This window comes from Nannospalax galili, unplaced genomic scaffold (assembly GCF_000622305.1).
Source record: "Nannospalax galili isolate Female #2095 unplaced genomic scaffold, S.galili_v1.0 scaffold873, whole genome shotgun sequence".
Lineage (NCBI taxonomy): Eukaryota > Metazoa > Chordata > Mammalia > Rodentia > Spalacidae > Nannospalax > Nannospalax galili.
In genome coordinates this window covers 3,116,349-3,138,596 of record NW_008334005.1, presented here as the reverse complement: position 1 = coordinate 3,138,596, position 22,248 = coordinate 3,116,349, and the positions used below count along the sequence as shown (strand labels likewise).

Here is a 22,248-nt window from a genome sequence, read left to right as displayed (position 1 = left end):
TATAAAGACTTGCCATTTGGAAGTTGAATCATATTTTTCTTAGACCCAGTATCATGAAATGAATATGTATGTAAACCTATCTTATAAGAATGTCTAGGCTCTATAAAACCATGTTGGCTAAAGTTTCAAGGAAAGACAACTGATATTTAATTGTGACAAGCAGTGTATTTCCTAGTGGTTTCTAATTCTATCTTGTATTGAAATCCTTTGTTGTAATTGCTGTCATTCTTTCCTTGTTTTCCTCTAATCACTCTGACTAGAGAGAATTCTCAATTATGCAAAAACTGTATATTTAATCTTAGGATTTTCCAAATGCTCTCTTTTTAATTCTGCCTTTTATTGCATATTCAGAAGCATTTAAATGCTTCCTATTTTTTGACTGGATGTTAAATGATGGTAGACTAAATAGTTCACATCAAAATAAGTAGCTTGGTATTTTTATAAAAAGTCTTTGTGAAAAGTCTGATTTTTTTCAAAAGGTTCTATATATTTATTATTGATCCAATCAGTTTGCTCATGCAGAGCAGATACAAAGCAAATCAAATTCCTAATTTAAATATGAACAAATCTGTTCATTAAAAATTTCCAGCTCCTGGGATTGGAGAGATGGCTCAGCAGTTAAAGAGCATTGGCTGCTTTTGCAGAGGACCTGGGTTCGGTTGCCAGCACTCAAATGGTGGCTAACAACCATCTGTAACTCCAGTTCCAGGGGATCTGATGCCCTTTTCTGACTTCTGTGGGCATTGTACAACATAAGTGCACTTATATACATGCAGGTAATACACTCATACACATAAAAATAAAATATTAAAAAATCTTTCCAGCCCATCTGATAGAACCAATGCAGGTAATACACTCACACACATAAAATAAAAATAAAATATTAAAAACAAACCTTCCAGCTCCATCTGATAGAACTGACAGATGACCATGATTCAGCTCAGCCATGTCAGTTGTGCTCTGTGTGTGAGTCCTTACAGACCCAGCTTGGCTCTCCACCAGTGTCTTCTGGAGCTCTACCTGATTTTGTTACCAGTGTTCACCTGAATACATTGGAGAATGGAACAGTTTTGCTCTTGTGTCTTGACCAGAAATCACTTGATTCTGAGTCTTATGAGAAGACAAGGCAAGAGACTGTGTCAGATGTATGCCCCAAAAGTCTGATTTAATGAATGTATAGAATAAAAATTTTAGCCATTTATGGATCTTAATCCTTTCTCTGGTTTATGTGTATGTATGTATTGCCTGCATGTAGGTAAGTGCACCCATGTTGTGCAATGGCCGTGGAGGAGAGAAGAGGCTGTTGGATCCCCTGGAACTGGAGTTATGGATAGTTATTAGCTGCCATGCGGGTGCTGGGATTCGAACCCGGGTCTTCTGCAAGAACAACCAGTGTTCTTAACCACTGAGCCATATCTCCAGCCCAATTACTAATATATTAACATTATACAGATTATATAATAAATGCATAATATGTAATAAATCCTATTTTAAAATTAAAGCCTAATCATTAAACTTCTCCATATTTCCATTATTAAATTGCATAGTTGCAGAAAGATTGTGTTTACAAATTTGAGGGCTAAATAACTTATACACAGTAGTGTTCAAACAGGTCTAGAAAATAAGCTAAAAAGAGAGATCATAACTTCTAGGTCAGGTTAGACTGCATAGTGAGACCTAATTTAAAAAAACACCAGGAAAGTTAAAGACAAGGACAATGTTATATATCAAAATAAACAGCATCTTACCATCAATCTAAGTACAGTTATTTTTATTTATATTATTATTATTTTGGTCTTTTTAAGATAGGGTCTCCCTGAAATCCCAGCTGGCCTGGAACTCACTATATAGACCAGACTATCCTTGAACTCAGAGATCTGCCTGCCTCTGCCTCCCAAAGTATGGTTATTTTATAAACACATAATTTAAGAAAAACCCTAAGGTAATTGGGATGCTGGAGATGGTATGTAGCAGGTACACTAATCTTAAATTCAAATTTCTTTGGCCCAAGGTGTTTTTGTGTTGTCCTGTGACTGTGGGAGAAGGCGCTTGCGTCCAGCCTCCTCTATCTAATGACCTCCTGGACTCCGGTATCTGTACTCAACTACTTTCCTTTTGTGCTATACCAGTCAAAATTTATATTTGCCTTTTCTTATTCACTTTCCTGATTATCAAAATAATGAAGTATAGGAATTCATATGGAAGCGTATTTATCTGTAGCTCTCCATCCTTCTCCCCTTCAAGGAAGTATGTATTGACAAACTTGGCTCGATAGGCCTTAACATACATGGTAGAATGCATGAAATCCAATGGGAGAGCTCTGGGGGCATGCAGACACCAATGCGGGAGGTGTCTAAATATGATTATGATATATTGTATTTGAAATGCACAAAAATTCAATAAAAACACATTTTATGGAAGAAAAATGTGTTGAAAAGCTCCAGAAAACCAACACTACTTTGAGTTACTTTAGTTTCTAGAAATCAAACAAAGGACAGAATATTTAGCTACAATGTATGTTTATGTAAAATAAATGAACTGGAATCAATTGGTCATTAAGAGACATGATGTCAGCAGATAAAGTGGAAGCTGGTTGCTTCAAGTGTGATCATTCCCATCATTAATATTTTGTTCCCAGCAGCAACAGCCACTGAACATAAGGGCCCCCATTCAGCTGAAGGCAGTGAGCACAAGAGGAATTCTGGGTACTTGATTGACTAGTCTTGCTGTTGGTTCTTTGGCAACTTTCTCCCCATCTTAGACTTGTGTACCAAACCTCCCATCATTGTGAATTCTGTTTAGTCTTCTCTACTCCTTTCTACCAAGCTCTTTACCTTTGTTTACTGCAGTAATCACTAGGAATTTACTGTTTGTAAACTCTATTTTTATTAGAATTTTAGTTTTGTTTGTTCACTCACTGACCCAGCTCTATAGGTTTTGATGCCTCGCCTATTTGTTTTTTCCACCTGCTATCTTTAGGGGAACAACTTTGCAGACTGTGAAGCTTTTTCACAAGCACATCAATCACATGGATGTAGGAATGCCTGCGGATCAATTCCTAACATGCAGAGATTTCCTACTAGTTTTCTGTTCTTTTCTAGTTCTCACTGGACAGGATAGTTTTTTCATTTTGGTCTGCTCTAAGTCTTTAAAGTTCTTGAATCAACTGAAAATTTCACCCACCTTTCCCTGCAGTTATTATGATAATGAATTTAAGTATAAAATGTTCCAAAAGATTACAATTACAAGGTTACTGGGCATGTCCTAATTTTTGTAAAAATCCTTTTGGTGTTTAATCATGTTCAAGAAGTTGTTTTTATTCCCAATGTCTTTTCCTACAAATATATTTTAGGTAGACTAATTGTATCATATCCTTGCCATTAAACTGTTCTGGGGGATTTTGGAAAATATTTAGAAATCACTAACTCTTCCTACTATTAAGATTTATCAGGGTCTGGTCTGGGCTTAGGAAAAAGAGCAGAATAGTCAAGATTTCCTTGATCATCTATGTCTCAACTTTCACATTTTTGGAAATCTTGGTTCTTTAAAATGTAAAATCCTGTAAAATTAGTTAAAAGAATGGGATTAAACTAGCTAACAATCCAACTGAAAAATCTCAGACAACCACACTTTATTGGAAATAAAGCGATCATGTTAAGAGTAGTCTAGTCTTTTATCTAAACTCTTCATCTTCAGAATTTCTCCAGGTATTTTGTTTATTGCAGTACTTAGTCTCAAATTGTGGGTTTTGTATGGGCTAGGCAGGTATTCAACTACTGAGTCACATTCCTGACTTCCAAAAATAATTTAATGCCCAAAAGAATAAGAACAGGTTACTCAGATTTCAATAAAACATGTATTTATTACAAGAGCTGATAAATCAGAAACAAACTGGAGCATAGAAATGAGATCAAATGTAAAGCTGAAAAGAAAAACAAAAAACAATCCCACAAGTGAAGCATAGATCTGATGTATTTTTAGTAGCTAAGGAGAATCATATACTAAATCGCTGGCCTATTATGAAGCAAAGCATTTGGAAGATACTAATTTTAGATTATCAGACAGGGAAGTTTTCCAGGACTTCATAATCTATCTGATGATATAAACATTATTTTTGCTGTTGGGATAAGTTTAAGATAGTTGCCTTCTCAATCTTGCAGCAGCAGAATCAAAAGTTGGAAATGAACTGTTTTCAGGCATAAAAATGCATACAAATTACTGGTGGAATTTTATTTTCCCTATAGTCCCTAGTTCTTTGGGGAAAGATGCATTTATTTATCACACTGCTTAAGTATTATGTAGTTGTTAATAATGAAATCAATAAGTGGATAAACATGTACAAAGATTCACACATGGGAGGGGGACCTCTGTTACTCAATGCGTCCCAAAATTCCTTAGCACTGGGTTGTGTAGAATGTAGATTAACAACAGGGCTAGCGGTACACAAAATGTTAGGCAGTTGTTCCTGCAGGTGCCTTTTACCTATACCTCCTTGAACTTGCATTGTCAGTATGTTTCAGATTCAGCAGCTGCCTTTCTGTTCTCCAGAATCAAGTAGCTATGGCCAGAACGACAAGGAGTTAAGTGGCCTTTGCTGTGCCATGGATTCAGTTTTCTGGGGAACTCAGAGAGTGCCACATCTTATTAACTGTTAGAATAATGAATTTAGAGCTGTTCCAATGATTGCTTACTATGTCAAACTCAAAATCCTCTGTACCGAAGGTGATTTTTTTTCTGGGTTTAAGAGGATCTCCCATGAATGAGACTTTCTAGGACTAAAGACTTTTCCTTAATTTTTCATCAAATAATAAAACTGTTACCATCCCAGTGGTATATGCTTTTCTGTTTTTAATTGAAGTAGGCAGGAAAAAGTCAATTTCTTTGGGTTTAGGAAGTGAAAGTGTTGTGTTTAAGATTTAACTGTTAAGTAATTAGATATGTGCTATGCATGGCAGCTTAAGAGCTGTAATCCTGGCACTTGGGAGGTGGAGGCAGGAGAATCAGGAGTTCAAGGTCATCCTTAGCTACACACTGAGTCCCAGGCCATAGTACATTTCATGAGACCTTGTCTCACAAAGAAATAAAAAACAAACAAGTAAGGATTATATATGTAAGCCACGTGTACACATGACTTTAATCCCAGCACTCTGGAGGCAGAGGTGGATGAATCTCTGTGAGATGGGAGGTGAGATTAGTCTAATGAGTTCCAGGCTAGCTGTGGCTACAGGGAGACCCCGTCTCAAAAAGACCAAATACACACACACACACACACAAACAGTTTTAGAGGACAGTTTACATTTTTTTGATTTGTATTCCAAATACCCATCACGATGATTGTTAGAACATAATTTCAGTAAAATATTTACTGGTCCAATGAATCAAAAGAAAAAATTTGGAAAATCTTACAGGGCTAAATAAATGTAAACTATGGGGGACACAGGTAGAACTTTATTATGTTCTCTATTTTGGGTCTGGTAATCCCTGCCTGTGGCCCTAATGGCTCCTAATCCCAGTCCACATAAACATATTGGATAGTACTTGGGTGCTGATACATCTCCCACACTTTTCATCCTTCCGAAGTGACTTCATCCTAAAGACTGTGGTGGTCCTTTGGATCCTTGGGTACCCAGTGGCATATACTGCTCCTTATTCACAGCATCTGTTCAAAAGAAAAAAAAAAGTTAAATATTTATCCTCTAACATTTTGGGTATATCCTACTTGTTTGAGGTTCCTCTACTTTTACACAATTATAGTGGTGTGGAGTTGCTGGGAGCTTATTCTGTATTAGGTACTATGTGGTGACCTGTATTAATCTGATGCATCCTCAGTTGCCTATGGAGTAGGGAGTAGGAACTATTGTTATCTCCATTCTGCATGACAGCTTTGAAAGGGGAAATAAAATAAATAAATAAAAGGCTAGTTTGCCCAAGGCCACAGAATGCTAGTGCTTTGGATTGTCTGGCTCCAGGGACCCGGCTCTTCAGCCTTACACCATGCTTGCTGCTTTTAGTGATTGCTTTAGCAGCTGTATTTTTCAAATTTATTTTTCTTTGGATAAAAGGTCATAAGAATTTTGAAACTTATTTTGCTTGCTCCTGAAACACCTCATCTCTTACACTTTCCCAAGCTTTAATTGGGTTTTCCTTCCTGTCTTTTTGTTGCTGTTTTAAGAACTCTTTAGTGCTTACATTTACAAAATTTGCAAATGGAATTCCATAGTTTCATTTCCTAAAGGGACTGCTAGAGCAAGGTTAAACAAACAAAATCACCAGAAATCTACTCTAAGTAAGTTTGATTAAAATACAGATGGTTCTAAAGGAGCTACATTTAAACCTCTAAACCAAGTATGTCTATATTATTTTGACATCAAAATGGTGAGTTTGTTGTACCACTTGCTGATCTTGTAAAACTGATTTTACATGTTTTCCTTCAAAATAGATCTCAAATGTTAGAGTCTCAACAAACTAGTTCTAATACCTTAGTTAATATAAAATGAATAAAAATGCCAAAACCAGCAGCAAGGTCACAAAAACTAAAATGTGAGTACTTAGGAACAGCAGTTTTTCACACTTGCTTTCTAGTAGGCCTTTTCAGGGCTAGTAGTATTCAGGTATTAAGCAAAATTTGGGTTATCCTGAAGCTCTGAAGGGGTCGGAACACTCAAGAACACTATCAGAAAGGCAAGAGCACTATAACTCAGAGATGGTCTATGAAACTTTTTTAATACTTCAACTATAAAATCCGTGAGAATGACAATGTTTTATTTGCCATAGAGATGAGGGAAAAAAACATCAGGGAAATAAATGTGATAACATGACTCATACTTTGTTACAAGCAATTTTCCCAAACTCACAATGTTCACATTTGGCTGAGCTAAAAGGAACTTTTATTAGAACTAAGCAGGGCAAGTTCATGGTCCTTCCAAATGACTTTAAATAAAGCTCACGGCAAAAAGTAAGTCTTTGAGTTAGGTTCAGGAATGAGTGTATCAGACTGATTCACAAAAATCACACACATATTTATTATAGAACATAAATGGGGAAAAAAGTGGCTCAGTCTTAAAAGCAAAAACAAGTTTCCCACACTATTTCACTTTCAGACTCTTTCTCCTGTTACGTTTAGAATTGCCTGGGCAGGCTGAACAATCAGGTCATGTCCATTTCACTTAGAGGACTACAGTGTTCAATCGAGTTTAGCACCCCCTGGATTAAGAGTAAAGGGAAGAGGGCTATTTAAACTACTTCCTCATCTGTTCCAATTGCTTAGGAACAGTGAACTTTATTTAGAAAACAAAGAGGCACGGGTACCACAGCATACAGGCATCTAGGAATGGAGAGAATTCAGAATCTGTCAAGACAAATTTAACTCGTCTTGATTCTTTCTAGCTGAACCTTTTACCTTTCTCCCAGTTTCAGATTTAGATAAGGGGTGAGGTATCAGTTATAAACTCACATTTTCATCCCCTCTCCCACAGTGAAAAAAAAATAAATGGAAATACAAGTGCTTGATACTATATGCTTTCCAGGCTTAAAAGCCCATTAATAAGCACGCTGCATCTGTCCTTGGTTGCAGAGGATCACGTTTTAAATAAGCAATGCTAGAAGCACCTCCTCTCACTCTCCACCCCGGGAGCCACGAGGCGAAAGAGACAGAGCTATGGCCCCCTACTTGCACACGGGATCTCCCTTTCTCTTCTGACCTCCCTAGCCTCTCCCACGCAGGCCAGGCTGCTTTGGGAGGTGGATGCGCGAAAAAGCAACGCTCAGTCCTCCATGGCAAAGTCTTTGGTCTTTTCCTCCTGGTCCCCCACTTTGTAGCGCAGCAGTACGCGCAGCCGCCGGGGGTTGTCCCGGGAGGGCAGCAGAGTGATCTCTCCGGAAACGTCCGTGTCTTGTTCCACCGGCACCGGCTCGTTCAGATAGAGCAGCGCCTGCTTCCAGTGCGTGGCCGGGTGAAAAGGCGAGGTAGACAGCACCAGGGGTTTCTCCGAGTCCCCTCCGGGGAAGGTCACCTGGAACCAGATGGCAAAACCGTGCAGAGGCGCAGAGCCATAGCAGCTGCAGCGGAAGCACCCGCCCACCCCCGCCTCCAGCTCCCGCTCTAGGCCGGCTCGGGCCAGCTCAAGCTGAGCAAAGCGCTGAGGTCGGGCCAGCACGTCCTCGCCGGACAAACCCTGCACCACGATCTCCGAGTGGCCCATGAGGCAGCGCGTGGCGAAGCCCTCCAGGCAGCTCATGTCCACGCCATAGTGCTGCTTCACTTGGCTCCAGAAACCCAGTCGCCATTCAAGCATCTGGTCGCTGATCGGGGCGACGAAAAGCTCGGCGGAAGCCGGAAGGAGGAGGCCGCCCTCCTTCAGCCACTTGGTCCGCGCGTGCAGCACCGAGCTCAGCATGGACTCATGCAGAAGTCCGTAGCCCATCCACTCGCTCACGATGGCGTCCACCTGCTCCGGCAGCTCCACCGTCTCCACGGGGCCCGGCAGGACATGCACGCGGTCCTCCAGCCCGTTGAGTCGCACCACCTCCCGGGCCTGTTGCCAGATGGCGCTGGCCTCCACGGCGTACACACGCCGGGCGCCGGCTTGGGCGCAGAAGATGCTCAGAATGCCGGTGCCCGCACCCACGTCCAGCACCGTCTTGCCTCGTAGCGCTGCCCAGTTCCGCAGGATGCCCAGGCGGTAGGCGTCGGTGCGGACGCGGTCAGCGATCATCTCCTCGTGGACCGACACGTCCGAGTAGCACTCGTAGTACAGCTGGTCTCGCTCGCGCTTAGTCCTGCGGGGTCGCTGCGGGGCCGCCTCCTGCTCCCCGCCATCTTCCTCCTCGGATCCCTCCCCGCCTGCGCCGCCGCCCCCCGACTCGAGCTTTCTTCTCTTGGTCTGCGACATCTTGGCCGCTGCAGCCGCCTCCCAGCAGCCGTTGCGCGGTCCGCCGTGCGGTCGCCGGTGCCGGGGGCTGCTGGGACTTGTAGTTCGCATTGTCTCTTCCCACCTCCTGCGAGCGGCGTCTCCTTGGACTACAGGGCTCAGGCTTTTGTTTTGCGCCTCTAGTTCCATAACAACTCGTTTCACACCACCACATCACTGTGCAGTGATCCCTGCAGTTCTTGCTCCTTCCTCAGGCGTTCGGTCTCTGGCTCCCCCGCCCCCCCATCACTGAGGCAGACAACCACACTAGAAATCCACCTAATCCCCCTGTGGATGTATGCTTGACTTACAGGCTTTTTTTTTTTTTTTTCCCCCCTTATTGAATTATGGTGGCACAGCCCACATTGCTTCCCTGGACAGTTGTAACTCACCAAAACTCTCAGGAGGTGGCTATTTATAAATTGCTTTACATGCAGTTTTCATTGGAGTTAGGATACATAGAATGTGTAAATGGGGCAAAGTGAAAAAAACCTAACCACGAAAAATCTGGTTTATGAGTCTAACGTGATCCCCAAAGAACTGAATAGTTTAGGCCAAATAGTAGAACTACTCTGGCTTTCAATGACACTCTCACACACAAGGAACAGGCATCGTGCTGGTAGTAATAGAAGATTTGTGTTTCCAGTCTCTTATTTCCGGAGAATAGTTGTTTGACCCTGGGTTCAACTCTGAAAATTTTATGGTCAGTCAAGAGTTAAATCTTTGAAAGTGCAAACTACAGAACAATTAACATCAGTGGTGTGATATCTTCAAATGTATTACCAGTGTATCTGGTAATCAATTTACATACACCATGCGTACACACACACACACACACACACACACACACACACACACACAAATACATATTTTTTCCTTGAAGAAATGATGGAATCCTACATCTTCTTTGATTACTCTTTCAATGTGGTTCATATCTCCTCCCCTTGTGTATCCCCTTGTAAAGGCAAGATTGGTACTTATTTCTTAAAGATTTTCTGTCAATCAACCATCAACTGTCAATCTCTTCTCATTGTTCATAATGGAAATAAAATTATTTAAAAATGTGTGCTGTATATTTAAATGTTTTCCTAATAACAAAAGCATCTTTTAAAGCTCAAAAATTAATCACTAAAGGAAATGAGATTTTATTTTCTTGTGTTAAAATACTTATGTTGAACCACTCACTATACTTCTTGGTGGTATACCCCTTTACCAGTTGTCTCTATTAATGTGTCATTAATGAAATAGGTTTATTGACTGGCCATCCTCAGCTGTTCTGGTAACTCAAGGCTCTCAGTCCTGACTGCTCATGAAAATCCTCCAAGGAGCTTTAAAGAAATACCCATGCCTGAGTCCACCTCAGTCCAATTAAATCAGCCTCACTCAGGGGAACTTAGGTATCTAGTTTTTAAAAGCACCCCAGGGAATTCTAATGTACAACCAAGTGTTATTGCTGTTCCTCATTGAACTTATTTTAGTTAAATCTTACCTCATTATTTTCATTGGATAAAGTTTTTGTTTTTTGCAATTGCCTGGGTTCAACCACCTTGGATTGAAAAATTTTCAGATTAGTGTTGTAAATATGAGAATTTAACCTGAAACTTTGGGCCTTTTGCTTAGTGTATACCTCCTTCATTCTTTCTAAAAAATATCATTTTCTCTTTTGAATATGTTCACTGTTTTTGAAAATTTTATCTATTTATTATTTATCTACTTATTTATTTTTGTACAAACCCACCCAGGCATGCTGGTGGAAATCGCTGGACACCTTGCAGGAGCTAGTGCTGTCTTTTCATCAGGTGGGACCTGGGCATCCGACTCAGATCATTAGGCTTGGCAGCAAATGCTTTTACCCACTAAGCCCCAGAATGTGTTTACTGTTAACCCAATTTTCAATTCACTCTATGGTTTCTTTAAAAAATTCTAGCCGGGCGTGGTGGTGCACGTCTTTAATCCCAGCACTCTGGAGGCAGAAGCAGGCGGATCTCTGTGAGTTCAAGGCCAGCCTGGTCTGCATAGTGAGTTCTAGGACAGCTGAGGCTACAGGGAGACCCTGTCTCAAAAAGACCAGAAAAAAAAATTCTGAACAGAAATTTTGTTGTCTTGTCTGTACTTTCTCCATTTTCAGTGGCAACACCCTATTCTAGATACCAAGAAAAATATCTTTCTTGCCTAGAAAACAGCTCTCTAAGGAATCTCACTGCTTCTAGCTACACCCCTATCTAATTTAATACCTTCTAAACACAGCATTAGGCAGGAGCTTTACAAAAATCTGAGTAAGATCATGTCATTTGAGGAATTTCCCATTCCATTTACTGAGATAATCAAGTAACTTCAAGTAGTTGCCTATCTCTCATCCTGTACCAGTGTTCCCAAATTCTCAAAGGGCTGGAGATATGCTGGCCCGCCAATGACAAATCTTTCCTGAATCACTTTTATATGTCAAATGCCTGGAAAATAAATTTTCTCTTCAGTATTTCACATCAATAGCTTGAAAGACAATGGCCTTCCTTGGCTACTTGAAATATTTTCCAATCATAGATGTTGGCATTTTCCTTCATAGCTTTTTTTCGTTGTTTGTCTTTTTGAGACAGGGTTTTCCTGTAGCCCCAGCTGGAAAACTTGCTATGTAAGACAGGCTGGCCTTGATCTCACAAAGATTAGCTGCCTCTGTGATTAAAGGCTTGTACCAACACACCTGGCCCCTTCATAACTTTTCTGATTGTTTCTACATATTTAATTATGTTGTTGGTTTTCTAAACAACATAAATTCCTGACCCCTAGGACTTCTGTTGTAATCCCTAGCCCTAGATCAAAGTTTGGCCCCTGAAAAGATCTTGAAGGAACGATTGTGGATTCAAAATCATATTTTTTAAAAAATATTTTTTATGTGTATGAGTGTTTTGCCTGCATGTGTATAAGTGCACCCTTGTTATGCAACACCCAGAGATGCAGAAGAGGGCGTTGGAGTTACAGATCATTGATACCTGCCATGTGGGTGATGGGAACCGAACAGGGTCCTCTGCAAGGACAGCCAGTGCTCTTAACTGCCGAGCCCTCTCTCCAACTCTCACAATCATATTTTTATCTACATGAAGAATGAGTTTTGTTAACTGTGATGATGTGTCTCTGGCAGACTCAGATAAATTCAAGTACAGATGGAATTCAGTATATTTTCAGAAATGAGAGTAGTTTCATTTTATTCATCTACTGTAGAGAGAATGATGATAAGGCCAAAACATACCCAGAAATGAGAAGAAAAGGCCTGAGCACTCCCCCTTCCTATGCCGTGGCTTGATATAGATGGGAAATCCACACACAGTGGTTTGGAGCAGGAAAGGGATTGCCACCTCAGCAGGGAGGATGCTGGAGCTTTTCTGAGTTTCCATTTCAGTGGTCTACCCATCATATCTGCTGAGTCCTCAAACCCAATGTTTTTCAAACAAATGGATCTTGAAATAACACACTTTGAACAGCAGTTAAATAAAGATGAAATAGGGAGCTGGAGAGATGGCTCAGCAGTTAAGAGCACTGGCTGCTCTTATAGAGGACCCAGGTTTGGGTCCCAACACCCACATGGTAACTAATAACTGTTCATAACTCTAGTTCTTGGGGATCCAGAACCCTCTTCCGGCCTCCTTGGGTTTGCAAGCATGTGGTCCACTTCCATACATGCAGGCAAAACATGCATGCACATAAAATATAAATAAATACAATTTTAAGAAATATGGACTAGATTAGAAAACATTGAAAGTATTAAATGAGAAAGGATACATATTGTTTCACAAAACCTGTCGTAGTTGAGTATACTGTCTGTATGTTTTTTGTTTCAGGTTAGAGTTAAAAACTGTCAACAGTCTGTTGTCACAACTTCACTTTGCGGTTGGTATTCATTTATCCTCACCTTCATATGATTAGATGATACGCTAACATTATGTGTTTGTAGACGTTGCAACCAGTCTGCAGCACTAGAATACGTTTGTGCATTGCTTTAGAGCTTTTACATATCTGAGTTCACCGTGCCATATTGTAGCCATTTAAAAACCAAGATTTTTCATTTTTTACTTTTACACTGAAACTCAGTGCACTGTGTTGGAATCTGAACTGTTTCCACGTTTCATACTGTATGAAATCACAGGAGCATAGCTCTGTTTTATGTGACTGGGAGAATCTTTATCAATTTTCTGTGTCACACACACTCATTAATTAGTTTAGCCACCCATTTATTCAGCAGACATTCTGTCTACTCTGCATCAAATACTATTTTAAAATTAGGGAACATCCTAATGAGTGAAAGGACAAAAGTCCTTACTTCTGCTTAAGGAGCTTGTATTTTATTGTTAGTGTTCTGTGCTTTCTTACTTGAAAATTATTATTCTGCTTAAATGTTAAGAAAATTGGATAAAATCTTGGACTTTCTGATGTGGTTTACTCCCATAAATGCTTGTTTTTGATTTCTTTTTAATTTGAAGACTTTTAGTTTTAAAAAGCATTAAAAGACCACTATATAGATTGGAGAGATTTCCTACAAGATTTCAAGAATTCACTGTAATTCTCAAAGTGTGTGTTGAAGAAGGGTAAAAAGCAATGACATGAAAAATGTTACAAACATTGCTTTGACGTGAATATTCATTAAGAGATGCAATCCGCTGTCATTTGGTGGTTACTATGAAGCTTCCAGCATAGAAAGAGGCACTTTTGTCAAGAAAAAGAAAATCCACTGTAGAAATAATATCAAAAGTTGGTGATTTTTGTGTTTAAACAAATCAAACATAAAACTGTAAGTATATATTATACTCTTGATGTATATAGTGTCCTTTAAATCTATGGTGTGTTGGCCCAACTATTAAATTCATTAATAAAACAGACGAATAACAACTTCATAACTCTCCAATGATGTTATTACAGGTGGATGTAATTCATTTAAAAATGTTTTATTGACTTTTATTCAGGTAGTAACAACAGATATTATGAACTTACTCCATAATTATCAATTTAGTCCATATTTATTGATCTTTTAGAGTAAAGAATATTACGTTTTAACAATTTCAAGTGCACATATTGGATAAGACATTCTTACAATTTCTATTATAAATCAGACTGCTGTAATGGAAATCGTAGAGAAAATGAGAATGTAAATTATGGTATGGGGTAAAGTAATGTGCCTGTGCCTGTGTGGAAATAAGCATGTGCTCAGTAGCCCCAGGCATAATAAGGATGAGGCAGTTTAATGAAAATCAGGTATTAAGACGAGTGAATATCATTTAATGAGATCTTTCTCTTATGAAAATCTTTAATATGAAAGAAGAGAAACATTACTTTCTATCAGAAGTTTATGTTCTCATAGTATTATAGTTTGTTGCTGAGGACATATTAAGAGGCTAAACATAATCATTGGGCTCAGTGGTAGAGTGCTTGCTTGCCACATAAAAGGCACTGGGTTCTGTCTACAGTTCTGAGAAAAAAGAGAATTGTAACAGTGATGAACCAGTGGTTCTCAATGTGTGCTGCACATTGTGTAGACCAATAATAGCAACATCATAATCTAGTGCTAATGAGGCACAACCTCCAGACTGGGGCTCCTGTCTTTCAACAGGCCTCTCAGTGCTTTAATACACATTGAAATTTGAGAACCACCACCTAGATAATTTGAAAAGTACCAGAACTGGTATGAGGCCATCTAAACGTTTGTGTGTGTGTGTGTGTGTGTGTGTGTGTGTGTGTGTTATATTGCTATGTAATATACTACTACACATTTAGCAGCTTAAAACCTCTACCACCACCAACAGTACATAGATATCAGGAACTGAGACACAGAATAAGAATAATCCTCTGGAAGGGTGCAGATGGGGTGTTGACCTTGATTCCTGAAGCAGATGATTTTCTCCTGATCGCATGTGATTTTTGGCAGAATTCAGTTCCTTGAAGTTGTATGTCTGAGGTTTCCCTTTCATCTGTACTGTGAAATGGGAACAACAGCATGTGTGTCCTGCATATTCTTCCTTCTCCTGTTGGTCACCCCTCCCCCAATGTGGCACTCACCTCGAGTTTCCTCAGAATGGCCAGCTATTTCTTCAAGGTCACCTAGAGAGGCTTTCTGATCTCACAGGGGACCTAGTTCAAATCAGCCTCCCCTCACCTAAGGATAATGTTACTTTTGGTTAACCCAGAATCAACTGATGTGGGACCTCATTTGCATCTGTAAAATAAATATTCATCTGGAGAAAATGACTCAGGGTAAAGTGACTGACACTGTGTTCCTAGGGGATGAGAATAAGCTCAAAGGATCTGCACAAAGTATGTATCAGAGAAATATGGGTGTGGCTTATGGCATGTGGAAACAAATGGACCAAAGATATGAAAATCAAACTAAGTTTTGAATAAGCTATGCTACACATATGACCAGAGATCTGTTATGCAGCCAGCACCTCAGTTTGCCCTGTTATCTTTGAATTTCTGAACACTTAGAATGTAGAATTCATGCCCTCCAATAATGGCTAATTTTCTAGCTTGGGTCCCAGAACTGAAGACTCCTGGAATGAAGCCAGACAGCTGCGGTCAAGTTAATGCAGGAGAACATAATAGGCCACAACTCTCTAGTAATAGAAGCAAGGCACAGAAAAACGTTCACTGTTGTGAGAACTGGGATATTGGCATTGCCACCATAGCAAAACCAAAGCTGATTAATGCAAAGCTACGTGCAGAATGAGTTATTATTAGAGAGCCAAGACCAGGTCCAGAGGAAACATTGCCAGCATCAGTATCTTCATTCTGTTCTTCCAATCCTAAATTTTTCTTCTTTCCCAATGGTAAGCATCCCTGGACCACCATAACAGATTCAGTGACCTGGTTTTTGAACTTTATATACATGGAACCATGCAGTGTATTTCCTCTTGTGCCTTATGTCTTTTCCTTGTCATTATAGTTGTGTGATTTATCCATGTGATTATCTAAAACAAAACTTCCTATCATGCTTTGTTTTATTTTACATCATAAAAATGCCATAGTCTAATTAACCATGCTTCTGTTGTCCAGATGCTCTCAGATGGATGTCATTGCTCCTGCTAAGAATTTTTCTTGGTATTTTTTTCTTTTTGATACTTTACGGAATTTTTTACTTTATAGTTCTTTTAACTTTTAACATTTCTATTTTGCATAAATAACTTGATTATGTTAAAATATTATATGTTAGTTGGGTGTTTTCTCTGTGCTAGGCATTGCCTAAATGTTTTATGTGCATAATTCACTCACAAACATTTACTAAACATCTGATATTCCATAGCCTCCAAAAGTATAGGAGTAAACACAATGAACAAAAATCTCTACACCTATAGACTTTATATTTTAGGGACTATCTTGTACTTCTGAGAGTTTTCTGAAAAGATAGAACTATAGGGTATACATATGTATCTAACTTGTGATGATTTGATTTATGATTTTTCAGCTTTATGGTGATGTGAAAGCAATACTTGTTCAGTAGAAACTATACTTCAAATTTTGGATTTTGATGTTTTCCTTGGCTACTGAGGTGCAGTGTGAGTTCTCTTGAGATGCTAGGCAAGAGCAGCCACTATTAGCTCTTAGCCAGCTATGTCATGAAAGGAAACAGCAATGTTCCACTGTATTATGTTCCTAAGGTAAGGTATTAGGTAGATTAGGTGTATTAAATATGTATTTTAAGTATGATGCTTTTAACTTATGGATTGTATAATCAGATGACCCTCTCTTAACTCAAAAGAGCACCTGGATGCATGTATGGATGGATGGATGGAAGGATGAGTAGGCACCTATTAGGGCAATTGGATCACATGCTTTTAGAGGCTGAGAAGTCCTCTAATAGGTTGTTGGTAAGTTGGAGCCCAAGAATCTTGATACCAGAAGTTCACAAACCTCAGGAACAGGCAAGCTGGGAGTTTCATTCTCAGTCTGAGGCAATAAATCTGAGAACTTAGGGTACTGTTGGTCTAAGTGAACTTAAGGTACTACTGGAGTATGTCCTGGGGCCTCAAGGTTAGAGAATTTAGGCTCTGATGTCCACAGGCAAGATGAGGAAAGTGTGCTACCTCCTGCAGAAAGAAAACCAAACCTTTTGTTTTGTTCTATCTAGGTTTCCAGCTGACTGGTTGGTACTTGTCCATACTGGGGCTGGATCTATCCCATCCAGTCTACTGACTCACATGTCAATCATCTCAGGAAACACTTTTCATAGACACAGCCAGAGATGATGCATTTCTAGCTCCCTGGGTATACCTTAACCAAGATAAATAGACACTTAAAAAGTCGTTGCAAATCTGCCCTTTGCCAACTTGACCCTTAAGAATTTCCATAAAGGGTAACTAACCCCCAAATAAAAGCAATAACAAGGTAATAGGTCCACTTAACATGACATATCTATCCTTAAATACAACCAGAATAGGAGACAAAACTCCTTGGGTGTTGTTTACTCTCCTTCTGATTGTTCCACAACCTAAATAGTATGATATAAAATTAATCATACTTAAATATGAATATAAAGTCAATATATTGTATCTTGCATGATAAAAGCATCAGAAGAATGATAACAAATGTTTCCAATAAAATATGGATGCGCACACAAAAATGTATTGTTAATAAAATGCAACAGACATACACTTGATAGCTGCAGTCTGTGCTTCTACAATCAGTCAGAAGGTCATAGCTGGTATTTGTGAATGCTCCTCTGATATGCATTCTGTATTGTTTGCCTTCAGCAACTACTTCAGCCATCAATGGCACTTTGTCTAGTGCAATGACTTAAACTTTTGTTCCTACAGGATCTGAGCCATTCATAAACCTGCCTGGACTGAATTGTTCTCATTTCCCTGGCTGACTGACTTCATTCACAGAGTATGCTAATACCAAGAGATGCCTTGAGAAACCTGCAGTTCATTGTGAAGTAGTAGTCTGATTTTTATTTGGTAAGGTTACAGTGATCACCCCATCCAGCACTGAAATGCTCTTCTTCCTTGTTGACTCAGAGGAAATGAGGAGCTCAAAGTCTTGATGGCAACATCCTTGCCTATGGAGCTAAGGTGTTCAGATCAGCAGAGCATCATGGGAACAGGAACACTCATTTTGCTAGTGGGTTATTAAAGGTAATGATGAGCAGTATCACATCCATTTGTGCCCCAAATTTCTTATAGTCAGGACAGGATCTGACTATAAGCATAACATTTACTTATGTTCATATAATCCTTATACATGTAGACTAAAATTAATTGTGCATTGTTTTTTAAATTCTGTGCCTGAAACAAAGTTTTCTGGTAAAAAGCTTTGCACCTGTGGCATCATATTGGTATTCAAAATTTCTAGATTTGAAGAATTTCAGACTGTAGAATTTTTTATTAAGAACACCCAGTTTTCATTCTAAGGAACTCACATGAAAAGAGCTTATAATTCACTTGGAAATCTTTTATTCTAGATGTGTGCATGACGTTCAAACAACAGTGAGCGCCATTCTTATAAAATTGAATACAATTTTTATATTATATAAATACCTTGCTTACCCACTCCTCCAGGCACTTAATTTGTACTGAATTTTGTAGCTGGTTTGAAGAAATAATTCTGTTAGTCTTCTGATGAACATTGTTATGTTTTCTGCTTAGTTTTCTAATTGATAGGCCTTAGGATATTATTAGTGTAATGACCATAATTAAGATTTCAATTAATTTTCAGTTTCATGCATATGAACCCTTTGTAATATGCAATGAAATGTCAGTACGATTATTGTTGTTATTTTGGGATTTCTTGTTTTGTCAATATAGGCCATGGGAGGAAGTCTTAGGTGACCGAACCCATTATCCTCTTCCTCTCCTTTAAGTCCAATGAGTTGAGGACTTTCTACAAGGAGACAGGAAACAGATTTACCGTATGCTTCCCAACCTCTCTTTGTGTTCTAAACTCTGGTTTACAGCCTCCAGTGTGGTTGTCTTTGCTGACAGAATTACCTTTTGTTTTGGAAGATAAGGTTGATGCATTTTTTAAAGTCAGTGGGCTTTATATCCTTGTTGTATGCTTTGGGATTGGATTAAAGCCTTTGGTGCTGCATTATCTAGTGTCCAACCACATCTAAAAATATACAACAAATATCCTGAAATTAATAACTATAGAAGGGTACAAAGTGATAGTCTTCATAACTGATTACAGAGATGATCCATTATAACAACACAAAAGTGACACCATTTAAATGCTACATAATAAATAGAAACAAAGTGGCAGACTAACAGAATTTAAGTCTAAAAAATGAAGATACATGGCTAGATGGATGTTTAACAGCTCAAAGCATGTGCTGTAAGCCCTGATTTCAGTTTCAATGCTTAGGATAGGACACTAGACATGTGAACTTGAATATCTATTTGATTAACAGCTTCTTAAGAAGTAAAATTAGCTCTTATAGACTTTGGAAAGAATTTCTGGCAAGCAGGATAAGAGGGTAGGTTTTAATGGAGATAATCCTCTAAGAAATTACTCCCCAGCAGTTAAAAATATAGAAAAGCAAGATAGACTTGAACTAAGCCCACTAAATCCTGTTTTACACATTGTTTTCAATTTAATACATACTTTAGAGCTAGGTAAAACTATTTAGCAGTCATTCTGATAAATTCTATTCTTTATGCAGTTTTCACTTCTTCTCTCGTGCTAGTAATGATTACATCACTGCTATCAGTTGTTAAAGCTACTGAATGGAAATATTGGATGGAGTCCTCTAAGCTTGTGGATTAAGATGATAGATTTGTGACTTCATGTGCTCTACAAATGGTGAACACAAGGGTTGTCTGGGCACCTAAGTAGCTTGATAGACAAGCATGTCATGATCTCTCGCCTATTAACGTTGATTCCATAGATCTGGGAAGATCCAGGAACATTGACTAATGATTAAAGTGAACAGGCAAAAGTTGAGAATTCTATACCATTGTCAATTCAAATTGCATTTCACAGAGGGTGGCATTTGTTTAAAATCTCTTTCAGCATTTATTGTAATTCACATTATTCTACAAAAATATTATCTTTTATTATCCAAATAATACCTATAGCAAAATCACAAAAATAAAAAAAAACAAAAAAATGAGCTCAGATAAGACCATTATTAGTTTTAAAGTATTAAATACAAATTCAAGACTTAACTATAGTCTTAGTGTTTGCCTTCACACTTGAACACAGAACTCCATAGCAAATTGTCATTATTTACTAAAGGGGGTTTCTATCCCTCCCCTTTTGCCCCACTAAAACATTTTTTTTTCTGATTTTTCTGATTCCTTACCTCTGGAGGAGTTGTGTGTGACAAGGGACTTCAACAGTTCTAATAATGGCCTTTGGGGATTAGCTGTCCTGGTGACATATCAAATTAGTTTGATTGAATTTCACTTACTCATTCAATTTCTTCATTCAACAAATGTTTCTTGAGGTCCTATTAATAAGCCAGGCACTACGCTGTGTGTTGATAATACACATCCACTTTTCTGGAGAGACTTGACACATTAATATAGGAGTCAAACACACAAGAAATAGCGTACTATATATGTGCAGTACATAGATAAAAGGCATCTAAGTAAGAATAGGCCCAAGACTAGAGTTACGTTCTGACATGATTACTTGTCCTGGCATGCTAGATTTCTTGAAGAGGATCGGCTTGTCTTGGTTCACCAGTGGGAGCAGTCAGTGCCCCTATTGGTGCCCTGAACAGAAACATGTCCTTCCAAAAAACATAAATAAATAAGGAGTCAGGGAAGATGAACAATTTGAGATTGGGGATTTAGAACCAGAACATACTTACCTGTATCATTTTACTGAGGTGGGGTATACTATCTCTGCACCTCTGCTTTGCCATCGCCTAAAGTGGAGGTCAGGAACCTCTTCTTTATCTTCTAATATTCTTTTGAAAAAGCAATGGGGAGATGGGTCAAGATGGGAGCAGGTAAAGTGCCTGCTACAAAAACATGAAGGCCCAAGTGCCCTAGTCAAAGCAAGGATTTATGATGTGTGCCTGTAATCCCAGCACTGGGGAGGTAGAGGCAGGAGAATCCCTGAGGCTTGCTCACCAGCCAGTCTAGAAGAATCTATGAGCTCTAGGTTCAGTAAGAGTCCTTGTGTCAAAAAGTAAGATGGAAGGAATTGTGGAAGACCCCCATTGTTCACTTGCACCTACTTGCACGTATGTGTGCACACACCCACATGAACACACACACACACACATGATTCCATTTCTTTTTCCACAAAATACCTTATCATTGGGGTGGATCTACAAGGACTTAGAGGAAGGAGTGGGAATGAATACGATCAAAATACTTCTCAAACCATCAATAAAAATGTTATATTAAAATGTATTATCTTTCATTGTATTTCCCTTTTCCATTTTTCAAGTGTGTATGTGTAGAGCACATGTTGAATGAATGTGGGTGTCCATGCATGTGTGTACACATACATGTGGAGCTCTGAGACTGATGTTGGAAATCATCATATAAGGCTCTTCCCCTTAATTTATTGAGGCAGGATATCTTAATCAAACTCAGAGCTCACAGATATGGTAATCTCACTAGTCAGCTTGCTCTGTAGACCCTGTCTCTATCTTCCAAGCGTGGAACTACAACTTGGCCACCACACCTACTCAGCATCTATTATTGTATTTTCAAGGGTAATACAATTTTGAAAATATCTTCTCCTTGAAAAGCTTCTATTCTTCTGAGAAAATTTTCACTTTTTGTTTGTTTTATTCTCCTCTTTTCAAAGTGGAAGTCATACTGAAAAATCCTCTAGTCTCTTGCCTTTGCCTGAAGTGACTTAGACTGAGTTATCAACCTGTCGAGTGCATGGGATAAGAGGATAAGGGTCTCAGTGTTCAGGAATTAAAAGGTCAATGAGAGTCACTCAGCTCATCTGGTGATATACTATGGCAGGATAACTAATCCTTAGACTTCTCACCAAATTATGCATTGACTTTTGGGGTGGTTTGAGTGAGAATGTCTCCCATAGGCTCTAAGTATTTGAATCCTTGGTCAGTTTGTGGTGCTGTTAGAGGACGGTCATGGAACCTTTAAGAGTTGGGGTCATGCTGGAGGAAGCATGGCACTGGGGATGAGTCCTGAGAATTCATAATCTTATCCCACCTTGAGTTTGGTTTCTGCTGCTGCCTCCTGCCACCATGCCTTCCCACCATGCTGGGCTCTTTTCCTTCTGGAAACATAAGTCCAATAAACTCTTCCTTCTAGAGGTTGTTTTAGCCACAGTGCTTTGTCAACAATAAAGTAACCAGTACAGCTTTATATTCACCTCCAGATGAGGGTGCAAATAGGGTTGCTTTTGTTTTCCACAAACCAGCTTTGAT

General features: G+C 39.1%; 1 protein-coding gene and 1 non-coding gene across 4 annotated transcripts; one reads left to right on the top strand and one right to left on the bottom strand.

Moving 5' to 3' along the window:
* Window positions 1–3,842: 3,842 nt before the first annotated feature.
* On the bottom strand, window positions 3,843–9,158 carry Prmt6 (protein arginine methyltransferase 6). 3 transcript variants are annotated; one of them, XM_008828973.3, is made up of 2 exons: window positions 7,670–9,158; window positions 3,843–5,659 (listed from the first exon to the last, which is right to left on the bottom strand). In XM_008828973.3, exon 1 carries the CDS (start codon window positions 9,057–9,059, stop codon window positions 7,764–7,766), a length of 1,296 nt encoding a protein of 431 aa, XP_008827195.1. In that variant the 5' UTR covers window positions 9,060–9,158; the 3' UTR covers window positions 3,843–5,659; window positions 7,670–7,763. The 3 variants fall into 3 exon arrangements, with proteins under 3 accessions (XP_008827195.1, XP_008827196.1, XP_008827193.1); XM_008828974.3 differs by having other exon boundaries at window positions 7,701–9,158; XM_008828971.3 differs by having other exon boundaries at window positions 7,454–9,157.
* Window positions 9,159–20,486: 11,328 nt separating this feature from the next.
* Window positions 20,487–20,618, top strand: LOC115069587. The gene has a single exon (XR_003848842.1). It is a non-coding gene; the product is annotated as a small nucleolar RNA SNORA3/SNORA45 family (small nucleolar RNA).
* The last annotated feature ends 1,630 nt before the right edge of the window (window positions 20,619–22,248 follow it).

Coding starts and splice junctions, on each gene's coding strand:
- Prmt6 (XM_008828973.3), bottom strand. CDS start 9,059: ATGGAACTAGAGGCGCAAAACAAAAGCCTGAGCCCTGTAGTCCAAGGA.